The sequence below is a fragment of the Polypterus senegalus genome, chromosome 15, assembly GCF_016835505.1.
Source record: "Polypterus senegalus isolate Bchr_013 chromosome 15, ASM1683550v1, whole genome shotgun sequence".
Lineage (NCBI taxonomy): Eukaryota > Metazoa > Chordata > Cladistia > Polypteriformes > Polypteridae > Polypterus > Polypterus senegalus.
In genome coordinates, this window is record NC_053168.1 from 106313968 (window position 1) to 106336087 (window position 22120).

Sequence of the window (22120 nt, forward strand, 5' to 3'; positions counted from 1 at the left end):
GACCACCAAAATTGATAAAGGCTTTTACTGTAAGAAATCATTGTAGCAAATGATAAAATTAGTTCTTTAGTAATTACCGTTGACACCTATACTCTCTTGTACTAAGACAGCATCAGCCTCTTAACAAGGGTCATTATAGCTACAAAAGCTTACAAATTAACTACTATACAGCATGTCAATTGTGAGAAATAATATTGCAATATGAATATGTTGATTTGTGGAATTAAAAATCAATAAATGATATAAAAGTGACATAATCCAACTTGCAACTGGTAGTGGATTTTGTCCAGCCTATTGAGGATACACCAACCCAATTAACTGGCAAACCTGGCACACTCTCATAATGCATCCCAATGTCCCCGGCACATTTTACATTGAATCACAATATGGAATATTTCCTTTTTAAAATTACTGATATTTTTTAATGAGTTTAATCAATATACCTTCAAAAATATGGTAAACTGCTGTCTACATGAAATAGCTAGTTTGCTTTACTGCATACAAATAAATATACAGTGCTAAAAAAATTAAGAGAACACTTTAATTACACATCGGATTTTGATGAACAAAATATTAGAGTGGAAAATCTTTACTGAGTAATACTGTTCAATTCTTTCAAAACAAAATGATGTAACAAAGGTCATTGGAAACAAAATCAACAACCAATTGAGGGCTGGATTCAGCATCCCACTGAATATCAAAGTCAAAAATTGAAATCACAGGCTGATCCAACTTGCGTGAATTTCATCACAGCAACTCAAAATGTCACTCAGTAGTGTGTAAGGCCCACACATGCCTGTATGCACTCCCAACAACGTTTGGGCATACTCCTGACGAGACGCAGATGGTGTTCTGGATGACCTCCTCCCAGACCTGGATACATAGCGCGTTTTCAATTGGATTCAGGTATTGGGAATATTTGGGCCAGTCAATGCCTTTGTCATCCAGGAACTGCCTACACACTGGTCACATAATGTCGGGAATTGTCCTGCATCAGGAGGAATCCAGGGCCCACTGCACCAGATCTGACAATGGCTTTGAGGAGTTCATCCTATTACCTAACTGCAGTCGGGGTACTGTTGCCTAACACGTGGAGGTCTTTGCAACCCTCCAAGGATATACCTCCCCAGACATTGAGAGTTTGGTCAGAAACATGCACACCAGTGGCCAGTCGGAGGTCATTTTGTAAAGCACTGTTAGTTCTACTTATGTTCCTCCTCGCACAAAAGCAGGTACTGTATCAGTCCTGCTGCTGGGTCAATGCCCTTCTACGGCCCTGCCCATCTCTCCTCGTGTTATTGCCTGTCTCCTAGTATCTCCTCCATGCTCGAGACATTGCTGGCGATACAGCAAACCTTCTTGCGAAGGCACGCTTGGATATAACATCCTTGAGGATCTGGACTACCTGTACAACCTGAATCGGTACTGCCTCATGCTACCAGTAGTCTATTTCACTACAATGGTTTGGAAGAGTTAATTAACTCTGCCGACTCGTACACTTTGATGAATACATAAAGCTTCAACATTTCTTTAGTAGGCCCCGTCTCAAACTCGTTTACAATTGCAGTTTAGTTTTTTTTTTTATATTATTACAATTGGAGTAACGTCTGGTTATGGGAAGTCGTCCAAAGCGACACGACAGTTCACGACTGGTTTATAATCCTGGCACTCTAAAAATGAAAACCTTATACTTCCACTCTTTACCAACCTAATTAAAACAAACTGCTCTATATACAAAGCCAAAGAACTTGCCCGAATAGTCACAAATTTGTTTGTGGGAGACCGCGCTGGGCGCCGCTTCCCGTATTAGTTCCGACAACTTGCTGATCCCCATAGTCGCCACTTCCTGCTTACTACCGGCTTCCGGTCACGTGATCGGGTGTCGGGCGTAGAGTGGAGTCGCCGGTTATATGAATGGTGAACGGCTTAGGTAGCGTAGCTCTAGCATCCTAAAGAGAGACTCTCTAGTGGGTATGCAGGACACTCGCATGCAGACAGAAGTTCTCCTTTTGTCTTTTCAACATTTCCGAACAATCAGGTACGTAAAATCGTCGCAAAGTTACAGCACCACAACCGTGGGTATAGGCAAGGAAGGAATCGTCCCTTATTTAAGGGAGTGCAGCAGAGATATATAGAATTTAAAAGAGAATGACGCGCGTACTGATGCGTGTATGCAACCTAAAACCCTGTCGGTAGGAGGAAACACCAATGATGTTTATATGCTTTATTATAATTTTGAATCAATTCGTCTACTTGATAATTTTTCAGTTGATCAATAGGAGTGGTTTCTGTTTTTTTTTTCAAATACCAAGATTAACCAGGCGAGAGACATCTCACTTTAAAAATATACCATTTACGTGTGATGGTGGTGGTAAACATGCGTCGACAGTAGCAGCATACCTTCCGAACACAGAATTTAAAGGATAGCCTCGGTGTAAAAGTTTGAGGCACGGTGTGAATGGAAAGTCCCCTCGTCACAATACCTGCGCCAACTGACCGGTTACAATAATACTCTGAAACCAGAGGGCAGCAAGTTTGATCTAATATCATGCTTTTAAAGGTGCGCACAATAAAAAAAAATGCGCTGCGCCAAATTGTTTATTGTGTATTAGGACAGATCAAACCTTGCCAAACATGATTTTATTAGAATGTACTGTAAGGGCCAAAGGTGGTGATGTAAAATGTTAAATCCGTGCATGCAATGATTCACGACACAGAGAGGTGAACCAGCAGGGATGGAAACAGCTGTGGCAATATACAACATAGATGGGAAGATAGCGAGCGTAGAGAGACTGGATTGAGAATGTTTTCAGACACCCCCACCACCATCACCACCACCTCCTCCTCCTCCTCCTCACATTTTGCCGTGGTGCAGCCTTATGCTAAAAATCATTTCAGTTTATTTTTCCCCCCAACAGTCAATACCCCAGAATGATAAAAGCAAAAAGTGTTTTAGGAATCTATTAAAACAGAAAACTTTCAAATATCAAATTGACACAAGTATTTCGGCCCTTTTACTCAGTACATTTTTGAAGAACCTTTGGCAGCGATTATAGCCTGGAATCTTTTTTGGTAAGACGTGACAAACTTTGCACACCTGAATTTGGATGTTTTCTGCCATTCCACTCTGCAGAACCTCACAAGCTGAGGCCAGCTGGACGGCTATTTTCATGTCTCTGCTGAGATTGGGTTCAAGTCCAGGGTCTTTTTGGATCATTTAAGAACATTCCCAGAGTTGTCCCTAAGCCAACTGCAGTGTTGTCTTTGCTTTGTGTTTTGGCTCGTTGTCCTATTGGAAGGTAAACCTCCTATTGCACTGGTTTTCATTAAGAATATCTCTGTACAGTGCTTTGCTCTGTTCAGCTTTCCCTCAACCCTGGTGCTGCAAAACAACTCTACGTAATGGTGTTGCCATGAGTGTGCTTCACCACTAAAATGGCATTGCACAGGTGATGAGCACTGCGTGGTTCTCCAGACAGAATCTTGTTTTTCACAGTCTGAGAATCCTTTCAGGTGCCTGGAGCTGATTTTCAAACAGCTTTGATTATTTTTTTTATTAATATTCATTGCACAGTTCAAAACATTTTATGGTCATGATTAATTAAGTATATTATAAAAATGCTTCATGTTAGGAAATGATTGTTATTGGGATATATAAATGAGAAATGTGAACTTCTCAAAATGGATTTTGCGTCCTGAAGAGAAATGTCTTAATGAAGATATAGAATGATTATCCTAAAAACAGACATTAAACACTTAAAAAGGGATTTGAATTCCTAGGTTATTAGACTGTGACATTAAAGCAAATCGCCAGATATTTGTGTGCAAAAGTAGAAAACGTATCAGTCAATAATTTGTGCATATCCTTTAGTAGCAATGACTTAACACCCAATATTTTTTTTTCTCCAACATCTTCCTAGATTTGTCCCCCAGCCGAAAGCTGTACCAGATCTGTAAGGTTTGAAGAATGTCTTGTAGAATCAGCCCTCTTCAGAACTTACCTCATCATTTTCATTAGGATTCATATTTAGGGCTTTAGGTCAACCTTTACAGAACATGAAGCGTCAGCTGCCTAAGCCATTCTTTAGTGGACTTGCTTGAATGTTTGGGATCCATGTTTTATTGAGTGTTTAAAATTGGTCTCAGAATTCACAGTTCACTCAAAGATGACAAGTTGGATCAGTGTAAGAAAAGAAAAATATTAACACTCCACACCATGCTTGACTGCACAGGTAAGGGTTTATTGGTGTCAGGCTATGCAGGCTCTTTTTTTCAAGCACTGGTCCTTTTTTTGATCCCAAATAGTCCAATTCTGGACACACACACACCCTTTCTGGATTTTTCAGCTTCTCTGTGGCAAACACCGTCAACCTCTTTTAAGAGATTAGCTGCAATGGGTTAAATTCTCACTAATTAACAAAAACCACAGTGTTAAAAGTTTGCAATGAACTATGCAAAACATATGTCTCTGTTATATGCCATTTTGTATTGGATTCATAAAAGCACTGCTAATGTTTGTGATGCACTATTTGTTGGAATGAGACGCATAGCAACCTAGACAGACTATCCTTTTATTAAGATGGAAGATGTAACTTTTTTTTTTCTTTTTTTGACAACCTTACCAAATATGACATTTCTGTTCAGGGTTCTTTTCACTGATACAATACTACTCCAGAATCGGCAAGAGAGGGTCATAGATCTCTGGATGTTATTTTGGGATTACCTTTAATCTCTTTTACGATTCCCCTTGTTGCCCTGAGTGAGATTACATTAGGAGCTACAGATCCTGGTAGGGCTGGCATTGTACTAAATACCCTCAACTTCTATACTACTCGCCCAACAGTGGATTAATTGAGTGTAAATCTTTTGAAATGGCCTTATAGTATAACCTTGTCTAAAATGTTGCACAGCCATTATTTTTTTCCCCCTCAGTTCTGCTGTGTCATGAAAACATACCACCCTGACTGACTAGCAAAAACTGAGCTTAAGAAACAAATCAGGTGACAGATGGCTTGGAGGTACTCAGATAAGAAGAAATCAATAGTGACATGTTAAGACATAATTTCTAAATTGTTCATTTGAGCTGTTAAGTAATACGTTTAAAACACAGACATTAAGTTTAGTTAAAAGCAAAGTAAAAAAAAAAATTTATTCACTGCATTCAAGAATTTAATTTCCGAACAAAGATGGTGTCTCAATGAAATATTATACTCTGAAATAATGAACTGATTATTTATAAAACATTGCTTTTTTTAAAAATATTAAGGCTGAGCTTAGGAGAAATGTACATAAAATAGAACCAGAAAGAAAGAAAGAAACATTAATTATGTAAAGAAATATATATCTTAATTGTGTTTTATGGGTTATTAAGGCTTAAAAAGAAAAACAAAAGTATTCTACCACCCCAGAAAGGAAAGTCCTTACTAACACAAACGGTGATGAGAAAGGAGGAGTTTCTGTGCAGCTCTGCTAGAACGTACTTCTGTAAATAAGAACACAACAAGTTTTGATAAAGATTGGATTATTATCTTGAAAACAGAAAGAAAGGTTTGAATCTGTGTAATGGGATATTCTAAGAATTATTGTTTTATTACTTGCACTTTATCTGCATTGTAGACGGTAGCATTTGCATTTAACTGGTTATTTTTGATTTTTTCTTTGTTCTTTAATAAGTCTTCTTCTGGTGCACAACATATAAATCAAACTCTTTAAAGCCCCCTCTGGAACTGAAGGGTGAACGATAGGTGCCCCAGGGTCACCAATGCCTCTGTAGCCTGGGAAAGAGAGATGGATAACCTGGGTGTCCCACCAGGCCCATGTCTAGACAGCTGGTGTTTCCTTAGAAAAAGTAACTGAACTGCTTTGTGGCAGATATGCCGTGTTTCCTCCTCCCTAACACATCATTTCATATTTTCAACTGGTTAACACTCTTGTCATTACTTTACCTTGACATTGTAATAAGGTGTCAGTTTTGGACCTGCACAATTTGTGTAAATTGTGTGTATTATTTTGTTGCATGAATATTTTCTTTTAAAACATTAAAACTGGTCAGTAATTTTTCTTTTTTAATTTTGAAGGGTCTGATTTTGGCTAGATATAAATTTTTGTGGATAAAAACTGAAAGATAAATGCTTTACATTAGGGTTTTACTTTGTAATAAAGGCCATACTCTGCAATTTAGCAAGATTAGCAGGACAGACTGCTGTAACAAAATAATGGAAGAGGAACCACACACATCACTAACAGTTCTATACTTATTACCCTCTAGTGTCACAGGATGTCCAAGAATTGTAAGTACTCATGAAATTTAAAGTGTTCTCAGCTCAGCCTAATATCTGCTTAAGGTAACTGTGCTGAGCTCTATTGGTACCTTGGAGTAAATAAAGGAATATTTAAATCACCCAGAGCTTCAGCTGATTTAATATTGAAAAAAACCTTGACAGAAAGCTAAATTATTCAAAGGTTTCACAAACTTTCCAGCATGACGACTATGTTTTTAGTTTTTCTGTATAGTGAATAAAAGTTTAGACTATTCTTAGAAGACCTCATACATAATAATAGTAGAAGTGGCAACAATAATGAAACAAGACTTAAATCCATCCATTATTTAACCTGCTTAATTCAGTTAAGGGTCATGGTGACTGAAGTCGATCTAGGCAGTATCCTTCATAAGCAGGAATCTACTACGGACAGGAATTATGCAAAACTTCAGTCTACAAGTATAGCTTGCCAAACGCACAGAGAAAGCAGATTTGCAACAAATGAAAGTTCTGATTTGTTTTTTTTAACATTTTTTTCTGTTTTCTAAAATTGTACATCCATGTCCAAACACAAAGTCAGTTGGGTGCTGCCTTAGTGTCATTTTGCCTAGACTCCTTACGAGGAATACATTTAATTCAGAAGTACAAGTAAACAAACAACAAGGCGGCTGTAATAAGTACAATTATTCACATTAAATTGACCAAGGACACTTACAGCTGTGGGTTTAATTGTAAAGGAAATAGTTGCTTGACATGCAACAGGCTGCACATAAGATCTGTTTATTAAGAAAGTATCTGTTTGTATAAATATAGAATTTAAAAGGGGTGACTAACAAATGTCCAATATTTGATTGTTGCAGCATTTCTTCAGTATAGTTTTGGCCTCTATAAATGTAGGTTTATATAAGGTAATTATTGTCACATTTAAAAAAAGTACTGTGATATTATTCACTAATAAACATGTAACATGAAATTTCAATTTAGTATTGCAAAGTGATTATTTAATAACTAATAAAAATTTGCTCATTGAAAAGTCAAGCCTAACAAATTGGTAAGAGAGTTGTATTAACTATCCAGGTTTCAGGTCTGTGTGACATCATTCTATTAAATGTGTTTTAAAATTGCTGCCGATACAAAATATTGGGTCATTCATGTCCTGAATTGCATCAAACAAAGCCTTCATCTTACCCACTGCTCTTTATCTCAGTTGCACTCTTTAAGATGTAAATCTGCCTAACTAGAATTCAGGAAAATCTTTGTGGTTTTGTTCTGATCACTCAATTCTAACACTTGACTGGCCTCTAACACTTCATATTCTGCCTCCACTATTAATGAATATTATTAAATTCAGCTTGATGTAACTGAATACTTCCCTTGAAGGACTTGCATACCACCTAGGGTAGGTTTCTGACTTGCACTCAATGCTGCCGGCAAAGGCTGTGGCCCCCAGCAACCCTGGACTGGATTAAGCAGATTACAGGCACATCATAAAATCATTCAGTGTGTTTACATGTATGTTAATAACTCCGTTATTCACAGAATCCTGATTTCCACAGTGCCATGTAAACCCTTATTCCGGTTCGAGATGCCAGGGTATTAGTCTCTGAGAAACCTAGTTAACAGAGATAGATTTCTCCAAAAGTAACACAATAATTTGGTCAAGTAAAGCCTTAACAGGGTTCGAGTTACGGATTTTGTAATCTGTGTATGACCGTTGAGATCTGTCAACTGCTTCCACATGTACACATGTCCTGTTCCACAAACAGAAGATGGTAGAAGCATCCACAAGATAAATTTCCTGAGGCAAATGCTTGGGTGATCACAAAATTATCTGTCTAATATATTTCAGACATCACTAAATTTGTTAGTGAGCTGAACATACAGTACTAAGCTCAGCATAACTATCTTGAGAGCAGTGCTTGGGGTAGCACGTGAAAAGCAAAGTGCATTACATGGTCCATTTATTTTTTTAAATAATGAGTAATCTTAATACAATACATGTTTTATTGAAGTTAAAGTATGTGTTATTATCCTAGCAACACTTGGGCGTAAGGCAAGAAGCACACATATTGGTGCGCTGCTCTTTTGCAGCCTCACTCATGCAGCCAAAGAGAAAAGAGTGTGTTACATGCAATCCAGTAACAGAAACATAATAAAATGTCAGTTTAGTTTTAATAAAACTATTTACTAGAGAGATGTTGACGCAATGTGATCAGGTAACACAGTGGTCAGTGTTCACACCGTGATTCATTGATGAATATGATTTACTTCAGAGTCTTCAAAGGACTAAACCATATTTAGAAAATACAAAAACAATCAGTCTTCATGCTTGTTTTCAGATTCACAGTGGCCGATGACATTTAACTCACTTTTTTGCACAGTTTAATTACATCAGAACGTTTTAATGAAGAACTCCAATATACTTGTGCATGTAAAACACGGATTTTTAAGAAATCATAATTCTGCCTTAACATTATCCTGGTTATGTATGTGCATGTAAATATACCCTTTGTGTCTGTTAAATAATAAAGTCGACAAAAGGAACTGGCAGCACCATGTAGTGCTAGGATGAAGAACCTCTGAAGCAGAAGCATAAAGGATTAATAACAAGTGTGTGTATATATATATATTTTTTTTTAATATGAAAATTTGTCTAGTGAAATGTATTCCAGAGGGGCCTGGTCAATTTCCTCATAAAACTCAATTAGAACTGTGTTATTGTTTCAAAGGTTCAATTGGACCCAATGGCTGATAATTTAATGAAATGGATTGCCGCCCTGTTAAATGTCTTATGGTGTCTTATCACTTTGGATTTGGCTTCTCGAGCTGCAAAGGTAAATTACTAATTAGTTCCCAATTTTTTCAAAACACTGAGAACACAGTATAAATAATTGTTTCAGCACTGCAGTTTATTGATACATGGACACAAACATTTATGCATTACCAAATCTTGGCTTAATAAACAGTTTACAAAAGTCCTTACTAGTGGATTATTTTGAAAATTTATAGAAAGAGATATGTGAAGATTGATAATTACCTCATCAAGTGGTACTCCAACCTGATCCTAGCAGAACTGTGTTAGGACCAGGCTTCATTCAGACACCTTTATATTTAAAAGTGCAAGGGCCTAATTAAATGTAGTAATTTATGCGATCAGTGCTGTAGTGTGCATAACAGTTCATATTATTGTTTAGAATCTGTCTGGTTAGTCTGTCTTTTAGTTGTACATATTGGCATTTACAAATCAGTATAGAGATTATCAACAAACACGATTAATTGCAGTCTGGTATAGAATTATAATCCTTTATTTAATATGCTTAAGGAAAGATGGCAATATAGAAGGCAAAAGCAAACACTACAATGTAATGTGAGATGGGAGGAAAATAAATCTTTGGATGCCAGTAATCCTCATAGAAAGTCCAAAGTCAAAGCTGCAGCCCAGTCTGTCCAACCTTTCATCTCATAACGTGGTCAAATTTTGTACTAATCACAGATGAATATTTATTTACTGAAATTGTCAAGACTGACCCGACCTTTTAAACAATTTGTCTTTACAATAAACTTTTAATATTACAGACAAAGAAGCAAACACATATCTAACTAGGAGAGTATACTAAGAAGTAGACATATAATTGTATTCAAGGAAACTTACCATTTATAGTTTTTTTTTTTTTGTTTTTTTTTTAAACTGGGCATGGGCTGATTAAGTCAATTCCTTGGTGTCATACAGTGAGGCAAGGTGTAAATTGAACCTGGCTGGCAATCTTGTGGTTCCAAGTCCAGTACCCCACTCACAAAAACATTCTGCATACATTACACTGGTCTGCCAAAAACAAATCAGAGGTGTTTATATATTTATCTATCTCATCCAACATTTGTGAGATGAAGTTCTGGAAAAAAAAAAAACACTTTTTGAGAAAAAAAGTAAATTTTAAAAATAAAATACTGTTGAGTAAAATAAATTACAAAATTACGTTCAATACAATTATTACTTACAACAAAATCACACTTGGTAGTTTTTTCCTCTTTTAATTCTCTGAAGGTGCTTCAAGGTGGAATGACCAACAGAACCTTACCTCCATGTTCATCGGAGACAGTTCCCATGTTCGTGGAAAAATTCCAAATGAGAGTGTAGGAAATGGATTTTTAAAGATATGTTGCACTCAACTGCTTTGTTGGAACACAGAAGCTTCTCAACTAGTTCTTCAGTTTTCTACCATTCTGTTCTTTGTCTGTTTGTTTACTCGTTTCTTGGTCAAGACAGTGAATTGATCAACCTGACCTTGTATATTTCCGTAAAACCCATTAAACAACTTTCTGTCTTCTGGACAATAAATAGACATCTTTCTAACCTTAAAAATGTAAATTCTTGCCTATTTTGAAGGAATAAGCAGGAAAAAAACATTCTGAGAGCAAAAAGTGGGTTGTTTCCATCTCAACTGGTGTTAAGAAAGATCAAGACAGACATTTTTAGCTCAAATGACATTATGAGCATGGAAAATACTTACGTGAAAAAACAAGTGCAACTTAAAAAAAATATATAGGACATCAGTTTGCCAACTGTACTAGTGGGTTTGGATCCTTTCAGTTGAGCCAAATTAAAATGATTTAGTAATTCAGCATATTTTCATGATTGAGTGGTTATTAAGGTAAGATGTATCATCAGATATTTTAAATAGGTCCTTTACAGGAGTGATGGGGATTTATGGTAAGCAGTGTGCCAGAGTTCAAAGTCAACAATTTACCTAACCTCCATGTCTCTAGAGATGAGGGAGAAAAAACGGAGTTCCCAGAGAACATGCAGACTCCACACGGACAATGACAAGGCACCTGATTTGAACCTGGCATGTTGGATAATGGATGCCTGATATATATAAATTAAGCCACTCTAACAACTGCAGTTTCCCCCAGATAAAGAAAATAGGACAACTGTAACACAATAACAAATACCCAAAGGTAGCAAACCTAGTTAAGTGTAGGCTAAAGTATAAAAGGTTCTGATAGTTTTTTGTTTTTGGAAATTGAAGATAAATCTCCGGCTTGAATCAGACTAGCATGTGTAAATTACCATTCTCAATGACACATTATGTTCCTCTTTGAAATTAGGTAAAGACAACCCAGTTAAAATTTTATTGACTACACATAAAACACACAAAAATCATTTAAATATATTTTGTAATTTTGTTTAATGCTTGCTTGATAATAGATTTATTTAATTTGAAAGATAAATCATTCAGGAAAGATTAATAGTCGGTTTAAATTCTGTTCTGGCTATGTCTCTATGTAAAATATCCTCTAATTTAGTGAATATTTATCAAACCTAAATAAAACATTTGACAGAAAATGAATTATTGCCTGTTTTCTCTGACTTTGTCCTCCTTTCTCCACCTAGCTTCATAGAGCTCCTGCCATTGGTATCCTCCTCACTGCCTTTTCTTCTGTATTCCGTTCAGTGACATCTCTTGTGCCACTGCCTGGCAGCTCACAACTGCAAGACATTCAAGACGACTTGTTTTGGACCAGCTGCTTGTTTGCACCTGCTCTAGTTTCATTTGGGTTTCTTTGGCTAAGTGAAGATCGGACCACTGGAAACACACTGCTCTGTGGGTCTTTGCTTGCTGCCTCATTGTCTGATTGGTTTTCAGAATACAGTCGTGTCCTTATTGGACGTTTTATGATCATAAGTTCACTAAGTTGCTCTTTGACAGTTTGTGCTTTTACTGGTAATGTCAAAGGACTCTTTGGAAATCTTGTTTTGAACTTGGCCTATCTCTCTTTTCCTACTGTCAGAGAGCAGTCATTGATACCATGGGTAACAAGAGATTTTGCAGAGACAGTCTTGAACATGTGGATGTTTTTTGGTATTGTAATCACTCAGCAGGCACTACATGGATTTAAAAGGGAGGGTGATGACTGGGATTAAACTGAGTGCTTACACTATACCTTACCTTTCTCAAGCCCAGTTAATCTAGTTCAGGGTTGCAGCAAGAAAACGCACTCTACATGTAAAGAACTCGACAACGGCAACAACCTGGTGTGTGGTTCAAACCAAAGACTACTGTGCTGCACTATGTTAAATTATGTTGTCAAGAATTACCTGTTCTAGACTGTACCTGATAAACACAGCCAGTACTGTGCCACATTTTGTTTTAATATAAACCCTTTATTAGTAGAGGGCTTTCATGAGTATCTACAACTTACGAAAAACATGTTATGCTGTTAAAAAAACAAAAATGTCTAGCAGTCTGGAATTTATAACTATCATATAACCTTTATATTGTGACAAGTCAGATAACACAGGAAACAAATGCAAAGTTACTGTATATAGTTGTTTAGTCCTATTCAGCAGTCAGATTTAATTAACAGCCGTACTCTTTTTAAGTAATTACACTGATAGTGTTTGACACAGAAACATCTGAACAGCGAAATAAGTATATCAAGATACTCCAATAGATTTCCTTAAGTTTTGTTATCACATACTCAAAAACCTGAATGGAAATCATGGGGAACTGCACCAAAGTTGATGGCTAAAGATTGGGATGTAGCAAACTAAATGTGTTTGAAGCTGGGACTGTGTCTTTGTAAATTTTCAAGAGTTTTTCATTGAATCACTAATGGCAGACAAAACATGCTTTCTGGATTACTCTAGCTCACATCAAAATCATAGTTTTCTATCCATTTTTAAATATGGGATTGCTACTTTGGTAAGTAAGAACATGAATTCTGGTCGGCATTACTCACCATGTGTAGAACTACAGATATCTTTTTAAAGTTTTAAAATATTTAATTGACTACATCTCTCTACAAGCATCACCAGTGCTTTGTAATATATGCAAGGCAAAACTGCAGGAATGCAGTTACAAAACATTGTGATAAACTTCAAGATTTACGATTTAGTACAAGTAATATGTGATCCAACACTTTCAAACCCATTTAATCCAACTTGTGGTGATAAGAACTTGATCCTATCCCATGGTGCCAGCCTACTGCAGGGCTCACTCACTCACTCACTCACTCACTCATTCACTCATTCTCCCTTTCTCTTACACACATAAACACACATCCACAAGGGGTCAATTAATCTAACTTGCACATCTTTAGGGATGTAGGAAGAAAAAAATCACAGCTGTTTAAAAATCACAAAAACAACACGGACAGTGAACAGGCTTGACGTTCAAATTCGGGGCACTGGATCAACAAAGTGGCAGTGGTCCATCACCATGCTAACTCTTAATTTGTGACCAGTATTTGTGTCTTAAAAAGCTAACCCTGTACTTTTCTTAATTTGACCTGCCATTTAGTATGTAATATTGTACATTGTAAGGGGTACTTGGTTCTTGGTCTATACAAAACAATAAAAATGGAAAATAAATAGGATAACTGCAGTCATAAAATATAACCAACCACAGAATATAAAAAACAATCCAGTATACAAGTAAAACAGCATTCGACAGTCCTAGTTTTAATAAAACATTCAGACAATTAGAATGGCTCACCTGTTTTTGACACAAGTCATACAGTGGTAAAATCTGTTCTGCACCTCCTGGTCTGGCTTCTGATGTTGCAGGACAGTCTGATGAACCAGAGGAGGGAGAAACGTATGAAGGAGTATAGGGTAAATGATTTTATGAGGAAATTAAGAAAAAATATCCTTTGATCCATCCCACAAAACACAAACCCCAACAGATGTTACAACTTCTTGGATGCCTTTTTTGTTAATGTGTTACAAGAAATCCTCTTAAAAATATTCAAATATTATACATAAAAAGTTTGCTCTTCAAATAGCATCAGGTCTACAAGAACATGAAAAAAACAAATCTTCTTAATAACAGAATTTAACAATGATGGCTTTAGAAAAAACATACTATTTACAGAAATGTATGTAATTTATTGACCATGGAAATATTTACCTTTTTAAATTTCAGCTTGTCTTGCATTTTACCAAACAATTGTTAAGTAAATAAAATAACCAAAGTTGACTAGTCTATATAGTATTCTCTTATTGTAAACGTTTTACCAATGACCAACATATATTGGAAAAACAGAAAGCCACTGTAGCACATACAGGCAAGTCCAGATGTCTGTGGCCGAATGATACAGCTGAATGTATTGAATTTTATTGTTGCTTTGTGGACAGTAACAATAGGACAACTAGAAAGGGTTTTTGGGTTACATTAAAATCAGGTGCTGTCATCATCTGAGGCTGAAAACTTTCAAGGGTATAAATACTGTTGAAGTCTCTAGACAGACATCATTTTAAGCTGTAGTATGAGAGAATACACTTCTCAGGTGGTAGAAGTAATATCTCGTCATTTTCAAACTGCATGCCCTGGCTTATAGCTATCATTTGCTTCAGAATTACTGCTAATGTTCCAATGCCAAAAAAAACTTTGGGAAGAGAGCCCTATTGTACATGCTTCTGTAATTATGAAGTGCTTTGAAAGGCTGTTCTTGGCCCATACTGAAATCGATTTAAAATGTAAATTAGATCCACTTCAGCATCCCTCCAATTCTAACAACTGCAGTTAATGGTAATTTACTTTAATTAATGTGGCTAACTGTATTTGAATGATTTTCATTGATTACAATTAAGTATTCAATAACATTGTGCCTTCCAAGGTTAACACGAAACTCAGGGCCCTGGGTGTAAGCATATGCAAGATCATGACTGTTGACTGGCAGAACATACATTATGGGACCCAAAGAGACTGATAATCAATGTGAGGCTCTTTTACTAAGACATGTGGCCAAATACAACACTTAACTCCATTATCAAGTCTACTCACAACATCAGTGCTGTCACGGATAAAAAGAATTAGCCCACATAAAACCAAATAAATGAATTAACAGTATTGTTCAGTAAAAGCATATGTTTCAATGCCAGTAAAGCAAAAAAAGTAGATTTTATGATGTCTTAACCCAATACATACTGATAAAGTTACACTTGAAGAGCAAGAAGCCTAAAGGTCCTGGCATTTATAACACTGTCAATATAAAATGTCCACATAATACAACAAACCATACAGGCCAAGAAGAGTCTTTAAAAGATGTTGAGCAAATATGACATGTCCTCAAATTCAGTTTTACTCTGTATGACTCTAAGCATTACCAGGTAAACTATCCCAGGAAGTTTGTTAGATTTACTAATTCACATATTAAAATAAAGTACATACATTTCTTCTTTTTTCGAATGCAGTGAAGCATTATAGCCCCTTTTGTAATATAATCTAGTGCAACAGAATCCTGAGCTTGGGTTTTGGAGTTTGTGTTGGAGACTAAGAGACTTTTGTCTTACTAGATACCTTGGAAGCCTGTAGTTTGGTGGTATACTATTGTACTTTCTACTTTTCTCAAAGTTTACTTAACAATTTTTCATTCTGGCTAGGATGTAAACATCTTTATTTCAGAATATTCTTAATGTCCTGACATTTTTTAAATACCTAACTTTTCAGGCAAATATTAGTTCTCAGATATTTTATGAAACCTCTCAAGCTCACTACAGACTTGTACACAGTGTCACCCATTAAGAGTTAAGATCTGTCAGTTTAGCTCTCCTCCCAGGTAAGCTAATGTGTTTGATTCCTGGGATTTGGTTATGTGTCGTGATCTACCAAACTGTTTTCAAAATATACTGACACATTTCATTCACTTATGACCACAGACTAGTAGAGAATTTCTGGGACTGCATCAAGCTCCTGTGTAGGTCAGAAATCAAGTTGTTTTCAAAACACTTATTAAGAGCCTGTAGTAAAATGGGTAAGAATTTGGATATTTTTGTGTTCTGCACTCTGGTAGAACCCTGAACATGAAAGGGCCTAAGTTAGTTAGGGTTAGTTTATATCATGGAGTAGACAGTGACCAGTAGACACTTCTGTAAACCGCAAATAATCTTTTGAATCACTGTACAGAAACGTCTAGATACAGTTTATTGCATAGCTGTTGTCAATTTTTAAATTGATTTTTTGTTTCTGGTTTGTTTTTTTTTTTTTTTTGTTGTAGCTGTTCTAAGATTTTAAATAAAAATAGTGGCATTTAAAGTGACATCTGTATTTTAAAAAAGAGATGAAGTCCTCCTTTATAAAGTGTTCTTTTAATGTTTAGCTGCCTCAGACACAAACATATTGTGCTCCTGAGACTTAAACTGCTTCCCATTCAAGCAGTAGAGAATACAGTTTTTAAAAAGTACAGCACTTTTTTTCCAGCATACGTTTAAATTAAGGACACCAGGACTAATATCCTGCACAGAATCCAAAACTTAAATGTGCCATCACCCATGCAAGACAGCCATTGTACATATACAGTTACTCATCTTTACATTTTTTAACAAAAAAATTTAAATAACATCACCTTTTTTGCAAATCTCAAAAGCAGAAAAGGTATTTAGTGAATCTAAATTTCCCCAACTGCACCATATTTTAAATACATTATTTGTACCAGCATCTTTATTATTATAATCAAATGCAGTGTTACCAAGTCTCATTGCACTGTGTTAAAGGCACTTGAATTCACTGTTCTATTATGTTTGGGTACAGTGATATAAGCTGTGTGTATCTTTTACACTTTACAAGCAAAATAGTGTCCCAAAGTATTCATGCACTCCATAAAAATATCCAAGCACCCAGCATCATCCAAGCAGCAAAAAATAAAAAGGTAGTGATTTAGTTAATCAATCTCTGTATGAAGCCGTGAAAATGTTATTCAGCGCCATCTCTAGAAAATGAACACCTGATTTTTGATTTCTAATACAGGGGAGAAAGATTACAGTTATCAAACAAAGATGCTGACCCCAATACTCTTGTTCATATATAAATTACAAAAAAAATAAAAATAAAAGTAGGCCAGAGATTTTTCTAGAAAAGTAAAATATTCTTCCTAAATTCAGTGAACAGCATCCATGGTACTCCACAATGTCTGTGCTTTGAGAAGTAGTTTCTTGTTCATGACATGAACTTAAGGGCTTGTTAACTTAAGTTGCAGTGCGTCTGTGGCCAAATACTCCCTTCTCCAGTTCACTGCTGTGACATAAGTGCATTCCGGTTTGCTTTCATCTTTTCTAACCGCTTCACTAAATGGTTGTTAGTCATCTCCATCTCTTCAATCTTGTCCAATGCTGTTCTCAGCTGTCATGTAACAAGAAAGAAAAAATAAACACAAAACATTAATTTACTGAAGTTCATGACTGACAGATCTTATTAATTCTTAAAAAGAGTAAACATTTCTTCATTATTTCTTAAACTGAAATGTAAACTGATGAATGGATAAAAACCCAGGGCTAAGGTAACCTTCTGTTGAGGAACGTGGAAGTTTTATTGAAATTCATAACTACTGCATTTTAAAAGTTTATATTGACATATATTAATGGTTTATTTTCCCAGCTTCAAAGGATTACAAATTCTTCCAGTTTTCACTCCAAGTCTACTTTGAATTGGTATGGATGTGATTTGTTTTCTTTTTCATCTGGAAATGCACAGCTTATTAATGCCAAGCAAAAAATATTTAATTGTGTCATTTCTGCACCATACCCAGACTACCAAGACAAAAATAAAAACAGCAAAATTAAAATCCCTAAATTTCTACTCCATTCTAGTGTGTATTACTTTTTTGTTAAACCGAAGCTTTTTCAAGCCTGATTCTTTTGCTTTGTGTCTCCTGCCTAAGGTATAAGTCATTGCTATTTAGTGCATCTTAAGGTATCACAATTCCTTTTAGATGCAATAACCAATATAACAGTATGGGTTTTTGAAGTAACGTCACAAAAATTATACAGGCAGATGTTCTATGATGCAATAAAAGATGTCTAGCACCTACAGTATAATGTACTCCAAATATAGTTCAGGATAGGGCATCACAGCTGAAACCTCAGCTGTGCCAACCTCTCATTCAGTCTCACTCTTTTGTCAGTTTAGTCTTTGAAATATGTAGAATGTGACAAAGGAAATTGTCAAGTTAAATTTTCATAATTGTTGTATATGTTACCGGCAATGTATGAAAAGCAGGCATTGTATAGAATGCCTAGGCAATTACAACTTCATGCATAAATTATTGATTGATTCATGTTCTATAACTATATAATTCAGTGTTATCATATAATTATAAAATTCAAACTCACTTCATCCACTTCAAGGTTGCAAGGGGCCACAGAATATTCACATAACTAATAACTGAAGGTTGCATTCAAACCCAGGGTGCTGGATCATAAAGTAGACACAAAACTTACTGTAGCACCATGCTGCCCCTTCTTATAAAATAACTGCCATAATATTACGACAATGTCAAAAAGTATCTTGAATATAATCCATCCATCCAATTTTTAAATACAGGTTAATTTAAATTCATAAAACTGATATTCTATCTTTTTTAAGTCTGATTAGTTCTTCCTCACACAGTTTAGGGCCAAACAGCTAGGCTGACTACCAGCCCTGAAGTACATCATCTGTGTGTGAGTGGTGGGTTTGTGTTTGGCTGGCACATTAGAGTTTGAACCGAGTTTGGTTGCACCTACAGAATGCTCAAACATAATGAAAATGCTTAAGTTGAACACTGGGGAATGAGGCTGTGTTATACTGTCAGAAAGGTTACCTCATGTCCATCCGCCAGCAGAATATCAAATTTACTAAATGCTGTGAATGCTATACAAACACATGGACATTCTATTCTATGTCCGTTTGTTTTCTTTGTACGGCAATAGCTCCAGGCAAAAACTTACCTAATAAGCCAAATACTTTTGTTCATTTACATTCTTGTGTAAAATAAATATCACTTTAAAATAAATTAAAACGCTTACTTATTCCAACTTCATTTCTCATATGCAACTATAACTAGAACCTAATGCTCTTCGCCTTACAGGAATTCAGTCTGTGGATGTTGCCATTAGTGCCAATACTGGGACAAAAACCAATGACCTTGGGGTTACAAAGGCAAAGGAGCTGTTCAATGTGCAGAGTAATGGGAGAACTGGTTGCTTCTATACTACAAGAGGTATGCTTCCATGTGTGCAAAATCACACAGAGTTCTTTCTCTTATGCCCCTATGGTTATAGTTCTATTGTTTTTAATTTCTTAACAAGCTAACACATGCCACATGTGTGCAATGTGTGATTCCTTGATGTTTAATCATCAAGTGTGATCCAGTGTCACTGGAAATCAAAATGTCAATTGCGCTTCAGAGATGCCAAATCAAAAACAGATCTTCACACATGGCTATCAAACAATTTCTGTGCTGATTCTTATTCCTACAGCATTGCTACACATGGTAAACTGCGTACATTTTATGATTTTTGTATTTATTGATAATTACGAACTAGAAATAGGTAATCAGTTAAATGTGGAATGAAATGAACAATGTAATGGGCTAACCTAAAGCTAAAATTACTTAGCCATGCCTGCCATAAACAAGTCACATTTTGTCTTCCCGCTTTGTCTGTGCTGTACTTTGTTATTATGGCTTTGTAACTGTTCTTCAATGTGTCATTCTACAGATTTTCTTTATTTCATGCCCCATGTACTCAACACATTACAAACTAGTAGTCTCATCGTTATGTTCTTGAGTTATCTAAATTGTCCTTTATCGTTAACTAAACTTAGTTTACAACTGTGTAAGTGTAGTTTCTTCAAACATTATTACAAAAGTCATAGCTCTATTTTCAGATCTTCAAATTCTTCCAACTTTTTTTTTTTTGGTGTAAGCTAATGCGGTATGTTGAAGCACATTTTTAAGCAGTTGTTCAGTTTTGTGCTACTGACCTGCATTAATTTTTACTCTCTCTTGAAATAATGCATCCCACTTATAAAATGAGTCTTCATGACAATGTGATATCTTAAAGATTACAGCAGTGGGCTATGGGCGGTACATCTTCACCCTTAACTTATAATTCACTTGTATTCCAGCTCAGAGAGTCTTACAAGTGCTGCCATAGGACTGCCACAGTACCCACACCTTCTTACAATCAAACCATGTTTGGAAAAAACTTTTTTGCACTTTGCCCTTCTAGTGAGTATATGCCCACAATGCAGCAAAATAGTAGTTTTAATTTTTGATCAAGTACTTCTGAACAAAACCATGAGCATAGCAGATGTGGAGTTATGACTTTTAACTGTCATTTGATTCAGTGTAATCCAAGTTTTAATTTCCCAAAAGGCAAATTTGTTATCTTTACAGAGAGAACCCAATATAATATTAAAAAAAAAAAACACATCATCAGAAAACTGAGGCATCAAGTATAAACTTTGTACAAATAAATAAAATATAGCAGTAAATAATTGAAATTTATAACATCAAATCTTACATGTTACAAATACAAATTAAACCAACATTAAGACTTCAATAATAACTGAACAGTCATGATTTAAGCCTGTTTTTTTTAGCATCTTTATCATATTTACATTCATATAAACACATATTAAAGCTAAAAACATAAAAGAAGAGATCAATCTTGTTGGTTAAATATATAATATATTGGGTCTTATTTCAAGAATGAAAATATTTACAGACCAATTAATTTTAATGTTGCTAAATGAATTATACAAATATAACCTAAATTAAACTTGTATATTAAAATATGATACAATATTAAAGGAAACGGAATACAGCATGACACTGAACCCACCTCTCTTTGAAGTTTCCTTTTTTCTGCTTTTAATTCATCCTCAATTTTTTCTGAATTTTCTGCTGCTGCTTTGTACCGAGCTACTTGACCTTCAAGTCTGTTAACCTGTGTTATAAACAGATAAAATTTATCTAAATAAATACTAACATGAATAACATTCTACAAATGACCCACCTACATTGAACATCAGTTGTTTTTTCCACATGCAATGATCCATTTCAGAACAGAAACTAATCTAAGGAGAGCCATTAAGAACGATAAATGGTTGTGTGAAGAAAAAGTGATAGCACAATTTGAATAGCCAATTAATCCCAGGCACATGTGGCAAAGTCTACAGACAACAAAGAACTACAATGCCACTACTCTCACCACAGCAAATACGTATACCTCTCTGGTGCTCATAAAAGCACAATGTAAGGAGAGCTTTCAGGAAAGTGAACAACAGGAAGATAGTAGTACAAGTCAGCATTGCAAGGTGCGTTTTTAAAATCTGTGCCAAACACCTTGCACTTCTGCTCACTATAATGTGTAATTCTCTCCTTAACCCAGTCTGTTAAACCAAATTTAAAAAGTCCACCAATGTTCCTTTACCTAAGAAATCACACCTACCCCCCTTGCATGAATGGCTAGTGTCCCATTCCACTAACACCTATAACAATAAGGTTTCTGAAGGCTAGCTAGTGAGGAATCGTATATGCTATTCATTGCTCAAAGAATTAGATCTATTACATTTTATATATTGCTGCAATAGAGCCACAGATAATACCTCCACCTTAAATCTACACAGTGAACTGGCCCACCTTGACAAAAGGAGAGGGATTTACGTACAAATGCTATTTATAGATTATAGTCCAGCATTTAACATAATAACCCCTAGCTCAATGATCTGTGCAGCTCGGATTTAACTTCTTGACAGGCAGGCAACAGGTAGTTTTAGTGAGTAGCCACACTTCGTTATCCCTCACTTTTAACACAGGGGCTCCACAGGGCTGCATTCTGAGTCCTCCACACATGACTCTAAAACATCATCGTCAAGGTTTCTGATGACACAGCTGTGGTAGGTGTGATTTCAATGAGTAGGCTTACCTGAACAAGTGGAGAAAGTGCCACACTGGTTTATGGACAACAGCCTTCTCCTGAATGTTAGCAGAAAAAGGAGGCATTTGTGGACTTTGGGTGAAAACAGCAGAGGCACTACCACTCCTGAGTATTAACAGCACTCAGATAAAGAGGATGGGGAGTTCCACATATCTCA

General features: G+C 35.8%; 3 protein-coding genes across 29 annotated transcripts in view; 1 reads left to right on the plus strand and 2 right to left on the minus strand.

Moving 5' to 3' along the window:
- Positions 1-1866, minus strand: part of zgc:110269 (probable flap endonuclease 1 homolog) — a 40759-nt gene extending 38893 nt beyond the window's left edge. Inside the window, exon 1 of the mRNA XM_039736225.1 lies at positions 1753-1866. Within this exon, the coding sequence (XP_039592159.1) occupies positions 1753-1834 (82 nt within the window). The 5' untranslated portion in view covers positions 1835-1866. The remainder of the gene's footprint in view (positions 1-1752) is intronic.
- LOC120515356 lies at positions 1863-14199 on the plus strand. Its single transcript, XM_039736226.1, has 3 exons — positions 1863-2038; positions 8990-9094; positions 11653-14199. Exons 2-3 carry the CDS (start codon positions 9005-9007, stop codon positions 12181-12183), a joined length of 621 nt encoding a protein of 206 aa, XP_039592160.1. The 5' UTR covers positions 1863-2038; positions 8990-9004; the 3' UTR covers positions 12184-14199.
- Positions 14200-16331: 2132 nt separating this feature from the next.
- lrrfip2 (leucine rich repeat (in FLII) interacting protein 2) overlaps positions 16332-22120 on the minus strand; it is a 182960-nt gene continuing 177171 nt past the window's right edge. For all 27 annotated transcript variants that reach the window (XM_039736217.1, XM_039736215.1, XM_039736213.1 and 24 more), the window contains 2 exons: positions 20866-20970; positions 16332-17380 (listed from right to left, as the gene is read on the minus strand). In XM_039736217.1, the coding sequence (XP_039592151.1) occupies positions 17270-17380; positions 20866-20970 (216 nt within the window). In that variant the 3' untranslated portion in view covers positions 16332-17269. The remainder of the gene's footprint in view (positions 17381-20865; positions 20971-22120) is intronic.